This window comes from Dipteris shenzhenensis, chromosome 30 (assembly GCF_047967505.1).
Source record: "Dipteris shenzhenensis isolate YYH24624 ecotype China chromosome 30, Dip_SZ_1.0, whole genome shotgun sequence".
Lineage (NCBI taxonomy): Eukaryota > Viridiplantae > Streptophyta > Polypodiopsida > Gleicheniales > Dipteridaceae > Dipteris > Dipteris shenzhenensis.
Genome location: NC_141625.1, coordinates 42,463,504 through 42,477,723, shown reverse-complemented (window position 1 = coordinate 42,477,723; position 14,220 = coordinate 42,463,504). Strand labels below are relative to the sequence as shown.

Genomic DNA, 14,220 nt, shown 5'->3' with positions numbered 1-14,220 from the left:
GTATGGGACCAAAGGGTTACCCAGTTGGAACTTCGGATTCAGGACTATGCTGAGAAGCTTGATTTTGAAATGACTAAGCTTGCTCATGCGGATATAGCCCTGGGAATGGCGTGGCATTCTAGGAAGAATCCAGCCATTGATTGGAAAAAGCACGTATATCAATTCAAGATGAATGAGGTGCTTTATGTCTTGCGAGGTGAAAGAGATATACCTCAGGGACCGTTGGTTTCCGTGATGGAAATCAGAAAGGCTCAAGTAGAGTTTTTATACCTTTGCACCGCATCGGTAGAGTCGGTGAATGATTCTTCGACTAGCACTGATGTTACGCAAAGTGATGAGATGGCCAAGCTGGCTAATCTTATAACAGAGGAGTTCTCTGAATGCTTTAGGGATGAACTACCTTATGGGTTACCTCCAGAGCGGAATGTTCAGCATAAGATTGAACTGATCCCGGGGGCAGAACCTGTAAATAGACCTCCCTATAGAATGAGCTTTACTGAAGAAGCGGAGGTGCGTAGGCAACTGGAAGAATACCTCAAGTTGGGGCAGATTCAACCAAGTTTCTCACCTTTTGCTTCACCAGTGATATTAAAGAGGAAAAAGGATGATACGTTTCGCCTCTGTATAGATTACAGAGCATTGAATAATATCACTGTTAAGCACAGGTATCCGATGGCTCGGATTGATGATTTGCTAGATGCATTACATGGAGCCGTGATTTTCAGCAAGATAGATCTTAAGTGCGGCTATCATCAGATCCGGATTAGAGCCGAGGATGTGCATAAAACCGCTTTTAGAAGCAGGTTTGGTCATTATGAGTTTTTGGTAATGCCTTTTGGACTTACCAATGCTCCAGCGACCTTCGTCATGCTTATGAACGATTTACTACGTCCGTATATCGGAAAGTTCGTAGTACATTTTATTGACGACATTTTGATATTCAGTAAAAGTCTTACTGAACATCGTGAACACTTAAGGATAGTGTTCAGTACTTTGAGGAAAGCCAGTCTTTATGTGAATAAAAAGAAAACTATACTGTGTATGGTTAGGCTTGAGTATCTAGGGTTCATAATTACTCCACAGGGGGTAGAGATGGATCCGAAGAAAGTGGCTGCGATACTGACTTGGCCAATCCCTCAGAGTCTGACCGCGTTGCGATCATTCTTGGGATTTGTCCAGTTTTATAGAAGGCATATCAAAGGATATTCCGGAATAGTATCGCCATTGACTGATCTGACCTCAAATAAAGTACCTTTTATTTGGGGACAGAATCAACAAGAAAGTTTTAACACCATAAAACAAGCTGTGGTCTCAGGACCGGTGTTAAAAATAGTTGATCCCCAGAAACCGTTGTTCCTAGAAACCGATGCAAGTGGCATTGCGGTAGGAGCAGTTCTCCTTCAAGAGGGAAGGCCAGTAGCCTTTGAAAGCAAGAAGCTTTCTCCCTCTCAAAGGAATTGGCCAACTCATGAATTAGAGTTGTATGCTGTTATCCATGCTTTGAAAACATGGAGGCATTATCTGTATGGTTCAGAGTTTTATGTGGATGTGGATCATGATACTCTGAAACATTTTTGTAAACAGCCTGACTTGAGGGGCCGCCAAGCTAGGTGGGCAGAGCTCATGCAGGAGTTTAATCTAACGATTCGGTACCGAAGAGGAAAAGACAATAAGGTTGCTGATGCGTTATCTCGCATTATGCACAACCTGAGTTTCACGGTATTAGAGAGTGCTCTAATGACCGAGATTAGAGAAACTCAGAAGGTGGACGAGTTTGTCCAGAGCTTATGGCCTAAAGCTCATGTGTTAAAACCCGGGGAAAATGAAAAGGATGACCTGGCATCCAGAAAAGGCCAAACTTATGCAAGATATACCATAAAGGATGGTATGCTAGTTAGAAATGGCAAGGTAGTAGTACCTAGTCAGAATGATCTCAGGCAGAGAGTCATTCGACAATGCCATGATAGCCCGTGTGCGGGACATCCAGGAGTCGAGAAGACATATGATCTCGTGAAGCGAGATTTTTTTTGGCCAAAGATGAAAAAGCATATTCATGAATATGTGACACGGTGCTTCTCGTGTCAGGTAAGTAAGGCCGAGCGGGTGAAGCCACCCGGACTTTTACAGCCCTTGGAAATACCACTAAGTAAGTGGGAGAGCATTTCCATGGACTTTATTGTAGGGCTACCTGTAACACAAGGAGGGTATAATTCTATCCTTGTGGTGGTTGATCGTCTAACCAAGATGGCTCACTTCATTCCGACTAGAGAGTCTGTTAGTGCCCCGCAAGTGGCGGATTTGTTCATTAGACATATATTTCGTCTGCATGGATTGCCTAGATCCATAGTATCAGACAGAGATGTTAGATTTACCGGTCATTTTTGAACAGCGGTATTTGAGACACTAAGGACTGAGTTGGGAATGAGTAGTGGGGATCATCCTGAGACGGATGGTCAGACGGAGAGAGTCAACCAGACTTTAGAGGATATGCTCAGAGCATATGTGTCATTGAGGCAACATACGTGGGACAAGTGGTTGCCATTGTTGGAGTTTGCCTACAATGATAGGAAACACTCATCTACTGGGTTCAGTCCGTTTGAGCTGAACTATGGTTATAGACCAGTCAATCCGACTATAGTTGGAATACCTCAGAAAGTGCCTAGTGCCGCGAACTTTGTAGTTCAGATGCGGGAGATGCTAGCACTTGCGAGAGCTAATATCCGTCAGGCTATGGATAGAGCCAAGGTGTATGCGGATGAAAATCGGTCTATAAGAGTATTTGAAGAAGGAGAAAAAGTTTTTCTCAGAATTCCTTCGCACTCGAAGTCGTTGACTTCAGGAGAGTGTGCTAAGTTATCACCTCGATACTGTGGGCCGTGGTTAATTCTGAAAAGAATAGGCAGTGTAGCCTATAAATTAGAATTGCCACAGGGGTGTAAGGTGCACCCGGTTTTTCATGTTTCACGTTTAAAGAAATTTTTACATACTGGTGACTCACTAATCGAAGGTGTGGTTTTGTTTCAGGAGATAGAGGATATTGCAAGGCGCAAACCAACAAGAATCCTGGACCGAGGAACAATGCAAATACGAAATCGGAAGATACCCACGGTGTTGGTTGCATGGCATGGTCAGCCTCTATCCGAAGCTACCTGGGAATCCGTATATCAGTTGCGGAGAGTGTTCCCAGACTTTATCATCGAGGACGCTGATGTCTGAAGAGGGAAGGAATGTTACACTCTAGCCGAGGTAGCATGACCTCGGAAGAATCAGTCGACATTTCCCTTATAGGATCTATCTTTGTAATATATGTGTTTGCGCTTTATGTAAATGATCGGGAGGGATTAATGTCAAGGTCCTAGGTGAGGGCTGATAGCACCAGACTAGATAGATCTGAGACCAAGGGCCTAGTGCAAAGATTGTGCCTAGGGGCAAGGAATTAAATGCATCCCAAGAGAGGGGTGAAATGTTGCATTAGGAAGGCCCTATAGGGATGACATGTGGCATCTAGATCTATCTAGGGATTTGGGGTCTGTCAAGGCTAGTGAGAGAAGTGGAGAATGATGATTTACGTGATTTTGATACAGCTCTCTCTCTCTTGCTGGGAAGCCTTGGTAGAATTGGCTGGGTGGATAATCATGGTGCTACTCCCGTGATCAGTAAGTAGAAGCGAGATTAGAGAAATCAGGTTACACTTGAAGTATAATTGTGCCCTCTTCTTGCTGTCCATGATGGCTCTAGTATGTTGTTTAATATCATTTTTTCCTGCTGCAGCTTTCCTCCCTATCTCGCATCCAGGAAGCTATAAGGCCTTGCATAAGGCATTTGGCTGCTAGATACTGCCTAAGATCCAGCAGCCCACTCTCGACATGGGGTGGTTTGTGAGTGCACTATTTTGTAATACATTTTGGGCCCTCCCTTGGAGTTCTTATTCCGTTAATTGTTTGTCATATCTTGCTGTCTATTCCAGGTCCAAGTGTGGTTTACATATGTGTGCACATCCTAGTGGGATCTAGAGTTCTCAGGTGTGAACGCATGGATGATTGATTTTTCAACTGCATGTTCTAACATGATACCAGAAGCTAGGACTTGACCTAGAAGTACATGTTTAGATATTACTCCACATGATCATTCTCCCTCTCCCGGTGTCATTGTAAATACTGATCCTGGTAAGTATCCGCACCACATTGTTCATCTCATACAGATCCTTCAAGATCTTCCAGGCCTCACTGTATTATGATCTCTGCCAATTAAAAGTGCGGAAGAACTAACTCAGCAGTCATCCCAATGATCATCAGCAATGCCTCGCGATCTCTAAGCACCACGTCCTCGAGGGTCTCAAAACCTTCAGAAATAACCAAGAGTGCTCTCACCGTAGCTTTATCTTCTAAATTGGGTCATTACTCCCATCCCACATTCCCCTATTCTCCAAAGTTGGGAATAGGCATATGAGACACCATGGGGTGCCTCCATAAATTCCCTGAAATCTTTCTCAAATGCGTACCTTTGCACTCACTACAAGCTTGCCATGATTTGAAGCACACCTACCTGACCTTTGTCAAATGCGTACCTTTACTCTCCTCTCTTTGAGCAACAGCCTCAGCCTTCAGCTGCCAAAAGTAGACCTCAAGAGTACTCTACTGGGATTTACCAAGGACTTCACCTCCTTGGGCTCTAGTGCCATATTATATTTACCTTCATCATGCTATGATACCATGTTGAAAAACACACCTACACTTGACTCTTGCTCAGACAACATGTAGGTAAACCAATGACAACTATGAACACAAGCTGTCCTATCACCTTATAAACCGATGGCACGCTTGCCTCCTGGCAAGTCACACAACTCCCATGTGCCATTTGCATGAATGAAATCAAGTTCAGCTCTCATGGCATCCATCCATTCCCTGATATCAAATGCATCCTTACAACATAGAGGTTCTTCACTGCAAGCAGTGGCAATCAATGCAACATCAAGCAAATTGCCATGCATCTATCTCAGACCACCTCTTGTGCCGAAAGCCAAGGGCTCAGCTTGCTTGTTGTCCCTGAGAGTCTCCAAGAGCCACCGTGGGACTGTTTTCTGTTGTCTAATGACAGCCCTCTCCTCTGCAACTACCTACTCAATAGCATGACCATCAAGTGGCTGCAAAGCAGGCTGAACATTGGCATAGATAGATAGATAGATAGATAGAGAGAGAGAGAGATGAATCCAAGACATGTCCAAACTTATTTATTCGGTGCCACCTCAAGTGTGGACCCTCCGTATTAAGTGGAAACTTAGAGAGCGGAGAAGATACCAGGACACTTAGAGAGCGGAGAAGATACCAGGACTAGCTACTATGACATCCCCACTGATGTCATCAGTGCCCGACATTGGGTGTAGACCATAGTATAAACATATGCTCTCATACATACACCCACACATACTTGAGCATCCATTTATACAGAGGTCTTCGTACTGTGTTTCTGTTGGCACTCTGGAGGTGAAGGGCAGACTCAGCCGTGACGAAAGCTAGCACTAAAGGAGAAGGCTAATCAAAAAGTAGTCCACATTCTCTTCATTCAAGCTACAGCTACTTGTGAAGACTATACGATTTCATTTTAGTCTCCCCCAAACCAGCATCTAAGCAAAAAATGCTTAGACCATCATGAGAAGGCTGTGAACTGTTAGAAGCCTTTGGATTTGAATTTTGGACCCTACAAAATCTGATCTGAATCTGTGTTTGACTGAAAGAGGGGCAGCAAGGAATCAAACAAATCAAAGGCATCTACTGATGGCTGTTTTTTACAGTTCAGCCAAGGTAAAGCTGCATTCTCAACAAAAACCACGTCTCTACTGACAATAACCTTGCTTGCACTAGGCTGATACAACCTATACCCTTGGCACTCTGAGCTATAGCCACTGAAAATGCATTTGAAATCATTTGACAGCCTTATCTTAGTGTATGGCAGTGTGCATTGATCATACTTCCCACGAGTTTCGGAAACGGGGAAATGGAAACGAGCGGGAAATGGTGTTTCGGAGTTTCGGTCACCAGAAGAAACGGTGGAAAAGGAGTTTCGGTTTTTAAGATTAATAAAATATATTTTATATATAAGTATTATCAATACATGTCATACAACAAGGCTTGAGAGGACAACAAGGAGGAGAGGAGAGAGCAAGGCCTAGGGGAGCAAGAGAAGAGGGCAATAGATGAGGAGAGCAAGGAGGAAAGGAGAGGGCAAGGGCTGAGGAGAGCAAGGAGGAGATGTTGGAGAGGAGAGCAAGGAGGAGGAGCAGCAGGTACTGTCCCCAAAAAAAAAAGGCCCTGCCTGAAACGCCGTTTCTAGTTCCAAGATGGCGAACCATTTCAGGTGCCTAGACATGCCGTTTCTGGGCACTATGGCACTGATGTATTATGCCCCGAGCTGCTAAGAAAATTGAAAATTCATGGGACATATACTCAACCCCCTTGTCAATGTGGAGGGTCAAGAGCTTGTTTCCACTATCATTTTCACCCATGGCAAGAAATGCTTGAAACAAGAGAAGTCATCAGACTTGGACTTCAAAGGATAAACCCAAGTATGATTGGTGAAGTCATCCACAAACGTGACAAAGTATAAACAGCCCCCAAGTGATACTGTCCACATTGACCTGCATGCATCACTACACATGAGATGCAACTTCCTAGATGCACCAACAGTCCCATCTTTTGGAAATGAGAATGATGCATTTTACCCAACAAGCAGCCCTCACAATCTTGTTTAGTAAGAGCATGCATGGATGGAAGGTCTATCACCATGTCCTTAGAATGCATTTTCACCAAACTTCCACAATTGAGATGTCCCATCTCTCATTCCACAAGTGTGTATCTGAAATGACATATTCAGCAAAGCTGCCTTTGCTTCTGTAACAGCCTGTTTTTGATATACATCAAGATATAGTTATCATGCCGGTTGTCTCACACAACACAACGATAACCGTAAAAAATAACCCTGAAGACATTTATCGAGATGGCTGAGATAGAAAGCACGTTCCTTTTCATACCTGGAACATATAACAATTCCACAAGAGTCATGGCAATCCCTCTAACGGGATAAGATGCTTTGTTTGCACAAGTGACAATTAACCCCTTGGGTGCATCATGCAAGGACTCAGGGCTGAAATAGATTTCTGCAGGATGTAATGTGCTTAGAAGCACCACTATCAAAAAAACCAATCGGACATAGAATTTGAAACTGATCAAGCTGCATCATGCTTTGAAGTCGCAACAAATGCCCACTCATCATGAGCCATATGGGCTGCCTCATGGCTGTGCTCATGGGCAGCAGGGGCATTTGAAACTGCAAGACCTTGCTACTGTTTTTTATTTTCTGAAGCAATGCGCTTCCGACACTCAAAGATGTCATTAACTGGCTTCTTGCAATAATTACAACACTTTTTTCTTCTTCCCATCAGCCAGGGTAGAAGAGGATGGAGTACCAGAAGGAGGCTTGGGCTTGATGAAATTTCCTACCCCTTTGCCTTTGCCTTTGTGATCCATGGCAAAGGCCTGACCTGCATTAATGGAAGCAAGCCGACTTTGGCGACTCTACTCCTTCTGCAAGAGTAGAGAAACAAGCCGATTTTGGCAACTCTACTCCTGCAAGAGTAGAGAAACAAGCTGATCGAAGGAGTAGTGGTTGGAGTTACCCATGGCTACTAGCCTCAATGTCATAGCCAAACCCTGATATGAATCAAATAGGCCATCCAATGTGGTGGACACCACCTTAGAATCTAGCACAATCTCATCAACATGTGCTACTCTCTAAAGTCGTCGACTTGTGTGAGATATGCTTCCATGTTGTCCCCTTCATTCATCTTCACGGTGTCCAACTACCTACGCAAAATAGGCAACCCCGGCTTCCTTCAGAATCTGATATAGATTGGCCAAAGTGTCCCATGCAACAATGCATGTGCATCCCTCTAATCCCAACATAGTTGTTCTGGCGTGAGAGGCAATCCGGCAGCAATGGTAGATGAACCAGAAGTGGCAAAATAGCAGCGGGGTAGCACCACCCGTCGTGAGTGTGGTGGCAGCAGGTGCCTTTTCTGGAGAGACGGGTCTACTCTCTGATCCAATAACAATTATTGGATACCAACAAGCAGCGCACCCTGTACGACCACATGGGATAGTTGATACCATCGAGCTTGTTCTCAACGGACAGCATTTCAAGCAATTCATTGTTGCCCATTGCCCCCCCCCCCCCCCCCCCAAAAAAAAAGTGACCTGCAAATGTCAAAGGCTATCATTGCAATGAGCTGGCTGGCCAAGAATCTAGCTTCAAGCTGCAAATGTCAAGCCCAAAATGACAGCAATGCCCTGCAAACATGAATGCCAAATGGGCCGCTCAAACATTGAGCCAACTGCAAAATTATGTTCCCAAAAGCTGTCGTGCACCCAAAATGTCTGCACCAAACTACCCCAATGTACCTGAAAGTGAAGTCTTCAATGCACAAATGCCAATGCAAGTTAACGGGAGCAAAATCCCCAATTTCTTGCAAGAAATTGAAGGACCAAGCCTTACTAGGCAATCTGAGAGCAATACACTACAATGTTTGCAAAAACCCCAAATTTTGGTGGAAGAATTGAGCCAAAATGAGGGCATAGGAAAATTGCAAAGAAGTACCAAATCCAACTATACGCCAATTTCAATACAATGTGCTGCCAGTAGACCCAAAAGTCCAAAAGCTAACTCTTCTGGCAACTTCAAAGTCAACTAAGTTGACTGCTCTGCAAATGCGAGCTACAAAATGCAAATGGGGCCAAGAAATGTGGAGCTGAGCTGGAACTTGCAGACTGTAGCAGAATTAATGAACCAGGCGGCTGTCAAAAAAGGACCTGCAAAGAGGAAATGTTGGCGGATGCCATACTGTACGGACTGCCACCACAGACCTGTAGCGAAATAGCGAAATAGCACGTGAAGGCGTACGGCAGTATGAGCTCAAAATCCATACAGTACACACGTCTGTCAAGAATCCATACGCTTGTACCGATCGTCAAGAATTCATATGCTTGTACGGATCCGTACGACTATACAGACAGCTTCTTTTGAGACAGAAACGGGTCGTGATAGTGCCAAGAGCAAGTACACCTATACCGACAGCGAAATAGAAGCCATCTGAGTTGTGTAGGTGCTGTTGTACAGCAAGCGCCCATGAAACAATCGCGCCTGCTGTTGGCTCTGAACAGCAAGCTATGACAGAAAATGGCATCACAGGTCTACACTAAAAAGTGGCGCTCAGCTGGCTAGAGATCTTTGTGCAAAAAAGACCGTGAGTCGAGGCTGCAAGCACAAGTCGAAGCTGCACAAAAGCATCAGGCTGATATGGAGCAGCAAATCGAAGTTGAAAGCGAACTGAAGGTGAAGCTCCAAATCATGGAGGACTGAGGCTAGAACGAGCTGAACTGCAATGTGCAAAGGGAAGGCCAATAGGAGCAAGTAAATCTAGCTCTGATACCACCGTTGATTGTGGGGAGCAATGGAAGGAAGCTAGAATGCGAGCAGACAAGCTTAAGGAACTGGAAGTGTTGCAGATGGATAATCATAAAGTACAAAAAGTGGCCTATATAGGGCCTAAACTCAACTTAGGACTACAAGTTCAATTAATAGGACTAGTGTCCCAAGTAAACTAAATGTCCTAACTAGTCCTAACTACCCGACAAGGCCATACCAGGGCTAAGTGGCAACATTCACTGCCTCACACTTGAACTATAAAATGGCAGAGCCTTGGAGCAAGAAAGTCTTCAAGTAAAACTTATAACCCGTAGTTGAGAAATGCTCACTCTGATACGAGCCCTTCAACAAAGGTTTTCCCACATGTTGGACCACCGACACAATTTATCACAATATCAGCAGGCCGCAACATGGATGAAAACTTCAGAAGGTAAAATTTGCATGTACACTAATATGATATCTACATGAATCGAGGAACATGCCCAGACTCATCCTTTGAAAACACAACAAATAATGCAGTTTCAATCTCATGATAATCCAAGGTTGAAAACTGTAAACTATATCACGCATCGTAGGGACTAGCTGATACGACATGCAGTGCCCAACGGTGAAAGTAGACCATAGTATAAACAAATACTCTCACTCACATATATCCACACACCCACGCACACTTCAACAACCATTTAGACAAAAGTCTTGATACTAAGTTTCCGTTAAGAGTCTGCAGGTCAGCCATGACAAAGGCTAGCACTATAGGAGAACGCTAATCAAAAAGTAGTCCACGTTCTATTCTGCTTGTGAAGACTATAGTATTTCATTTCATTTCTAAGCAAAAGATGAAAGAAGGGTGATAGAGCAATGTACCACTTAAGATAGAAACAATTTGTCTAGCACTATAGGAGAACGCTAATCAAAAAGTAGTCCACGTTCTATTCTGCTTGTGAAGACTATAGTATTTCATTTCATTTCTAAGCAAAAGATGAAAGAAGGGTGATAGAGCAATGTACCACTTAAGATAGAAACAATTTGTCGCAGTATCAGCAGACCGCAACATGGACAAAAAATTCACAAGGTGAAATATGCATGTCCGCTAATACAACAGGAACATATATCTAGATGAATCCAGGACATGCCCAAACTCATCCTTTGAAAACCAATAACTAGCGCAGTTTCAATCTCATGATAGTCGGGTTAAAAATCGTAAAACTCTATCACGCATAGCAGGGACTAGCTACTATGACATATCCACCAACATCACGAGTGCCCAAGGGTGGGTGTAGACCAAAGTATAAACAAATGCTCTCACACATACATATCCACACACCCACACACAGTTGAGCATTAGCTGGTACCTCGATGAGTGTTCCCATATCGGCACTGCTACCATGATAATAATGGTAGAATTCTGGTGGCAAGACTCCATGTTCATCTTGTAGTGTAGTATTTGACGTTCGAATCTTTGTGACCATGGTTTCACTTGCTTTAGAACCTTGGCCATTTGTAACAATAAGATCCCTCTGCTCCTTCTTTGAGGATGTTGACTCTCCAATTTTTGGAGAGTCAACATCTTCAAAGGAGCAGAGAGATCGGACTGTTACAAATGGCAAAGGTTCTAAAGCAAGTGAAACATCTTCTGGCCTTACTCCTGTGGGAATCACAGCTTTTCCAGCTTCTTCTGCATTTGCAATAGCTGCTGCGGTGGCACTCGTGTCGGCCGCAGCTGCAGCTTGTCGCTCCTCCTCTTCCACAGCAGCTCGCACCCGCTCCATGAACTTGTTGTCTTCTTCTGGAAAGAAGGAGCCTAAACAAATGGAAGATCCACGATGTCAAAGGTTTTATATACAAGTTGTTCGGACGTATAAGTCAATGATGCAAATATAGCACACAGGCCCAAAACCTTGTTTCTTCAGCCTCTGAATCCTGAGTGTCCTTAGCTCTTGAAGTTTCTCAACAACGAGAACAAGCTCAAGCTGCCTCAAAAGAAACGCAGGTAAGATGTAACTGAAAATCTTTGAACTGTCAGATTACAACGTTCTGTGTCCACAGTTACAGAAGATAGGAAGGTCTGTGACCCGGGCACAATTTTGCTTACTTCTTCTTCCAATTTTCGTCTGTCCTCTTTGGCCTTCTGTTTGGCTACTTCTTTCATTTTCTCCATCTGTAAATTTTATGTTCAAAATTAAGGGATATTTACTGACAAAAAAAAAATACAGCATAACTTGAAACAGTGATACGCAACTTTTCACATGAGGAAAAAATCCGAGTGACTTGAGCCGAAGCTAATCACCTTTCGTCTAGCTATATCTTTGGCAATCTGTCTCGCCCTCCATTCATCTGCTTCCTGATCTGCTTGATCATACCTTTCTTTTTCCTACAAAAGCGAATACATTACATTTCAAGAAACTCGCAAATGGCTTCTTCCATCGAATCTTAGCCTGCTTTCGGTCACCTTACGAATTGCTTCTGCTGAACGCTGCCTTCTTCTCCGCCTCCACCTGCGGTTACGAACCGTTTTCAATTGCCTCTCGGACATTCTCGCAACCGCTGCCGCCTCCTCCCACGTTGAAGTACCTTGCACAATTGCGAGTAATGGCGAAAGCTGATTCTCGATGGACTGTTGCAAGCTAGTTGCAGCTTCCAATGTCAATGACTCCAAGCTCTTAAGATCAGAACTCTTTCCTTCAACGGCCTCCAGTACCACAGCCGAATAAGGACATCCTGAGACATCTCGAAAAACCCGATCTGATATACTTGCAACAGCGGAACCCTCAGTGGTAGAGAGTGCCACTTTAACGGAAACTACAGCCTCCAATTCATCAGCTCTGCAAGAAATGCAGGAATAAATACCCGTGGAATACTTGCGTTTCAAACAAGAACTCCCATTGCCTACTTCTTCCAGAAAAAAGCAACAAGAAAGCTCGTCCTCCGGGAAAGAAGACGTGAAAGACAAGACACCTACACAACTTTAAGCAGAGCGACGTCTTCGAGGAGGCGAGAGAGATGTTGACGGAACTGTTGGGGGGTTTGCCAGGGCGGAGGCGACCTGGCAGGATTGAGATGAAATGGAGGAGGGGGTCGTTCTGCCATGCTTTTCTTTTAAGCTGCAAGGAACCTCCAAAGAAAGATGAAGGAAATACATGAACTGTGTCTGAATACCACTGGCTGGCTCGCTAGAGTTTGACGAGTCGTTTTGGTGACGCTGCAAATCGGTACAAACACCTACTAATAAGGGCCTGTTTCCGCGCCATGGGGTGCGGTGCGATGGCAGCAAATTTCACCAATAGAGTCCACAGACGGGGTCTCTGGTGGTGCCACAGGTGGCCAAACACCCAGCAATCATTGTCAAACTACTGGATGCGCGCACCTGCATGGCGGGGAAACAGGACCTAAGGCATTCTTCGTACAGTGGCTAGCGGTGATGCGGGACTTCTAGGTGGCCTCTAGAGCTAAACGATGTCCCCATAACAAGCTTCTAAGAGCGTGTTCTCGTGCGTCGCTCGGGTCTGCCCAGTTGGCTTTGGAACTCTACGCCCAGTAGTAGCGGCCATCGTCCCCGCGTGCCCAAAAACGCCTGGTTGGGTCCATGCTTGCCAACGCACCACCCGAGAGGAACCTGTAATCGGCCCACCGAGCTCATTCACAGTTCCAGAAGGTGTGTATTTCCTACCTCTTTCTGCTCATCCGTGAATCTGGCCAAAAGGTGTGGCGATGGTGATCGCCGCTTCAAATTGCCAAACGATAGATTTTCCATCCAATGAAACCATGGCACAAGACGGCAATTCATCGTTGTTGTCGACAAACCCAACAGGAAGAATAGGGACGCCACACAGTTAACACTACATAGGCTAGTTAAATAGTTGCAAAGCATAATACTACATACATACGTTAACAAATTTAACCAATTCAAGAAAATTACAGCATAATCAAAACATTGACAAATTACAACATAATCAATCTTCCCTTTTTAGCGAAAAAAACAATATTAAAACATTGACAAATAACGCACCTAGAGCAACCAAAGGAATTTGTAAAATGTTTAACGACTCCAAATTTTTTTAAATGAACCACCTTCAACCACGGAAGACATTAGATATACCAAAATTGAGGAGCAGAATGGCTCGCAATTCCATAAGGGCCCGCTTCAAAGCAAACATCTAGCACTCAAGGTCATTCAAGATTGATTGAATCCACATACTCCATCGACGAATTGCACATGCAAGAGGCCTCAAGTAAGTCCTCATCTGCAACATAAGCAATATATCATTCATATCAAGCTCAGGAGCTACATCCCTGTCCTCGTCATAGTCTAAGGTTAAGTTATGAAAATTGCAGCATGCATGTATGAGCTTTGGGAGACATGGCACATCTGGATTCTTGATTGGGTCCATCAAGATCTTCCACGTCTTCTTCAGATGCCCAAAGGTGCGCTCCACCATAATACGTGTCGATGATAGAAGAAAATTGAACAGTGCTCGTCTTCGTTTTTCCAGCAAACAATCTCACCTGTATGGTATCATAAGCCAAGGCAACAATGCAAAGCCACCATCTCCCACGATGTATTCTCTAAAACTGTGTCCAGACACGACTATGGGTGCACCTGCCAACCACTCCCCCCCTTGACACTTTCTAAAGAATCCACTATTGCACAAGACACGCTTGTCATTGTTATGTCCTGGCCATCCTACCATGATGTCCATGCACCTCATGTTTGAATCCACTACAGCCTGTACCACCATACCATAG

At 44.3% G+C, this 14,220-nt stretch overlaps 1 protein-coding gene across 2 annotated transcripts in view; it reads right to left on the bottom strand.

Moving 5' to 3' along the window:
• LOC147882154 (U11/U12 small nuclear ribonucleoprotein) overlaps positions 1–12,697 on the bottom strand; it is a 32,944-nt gene extending 20,247 nt beyond the window's left edge. For both annotated transcript variants that reach the window (XM_087401606.1, XM_087401605.1), the window contains exons 1-6: positions 12,437–12,697; positions 11,927–12,299; positions 11,765–11,848; positions 11,570–11,635; positions 11,375–11,447; positions 10,830–11,278 (exon numbers count right to left, since the gene is read on the bottom strand). In XM_087401606.1, the coding sequence (XP_087257732.1) occupies positions 10,830–11,278; positions 11,375–11,447; positions 11,570–11,635; positions 11,765–11,848; positions 11,927–12,299; positions 12,437–12,564 (1,173 nt within the window). In that variant the 5' untranslated portion in view covers positions 12,565–12,697. The remainder of the gene's footprint in view (positions 1–10,829; positions 11,279–11,374; positions 11,448–11,569; positions 11,636–11,764; positions 11,849–11,926; positions 12,300–12,436) is intronic.
• Between the last annotated feature and the right edge of the window lie 1,523 nt (positions 12,698–14,220).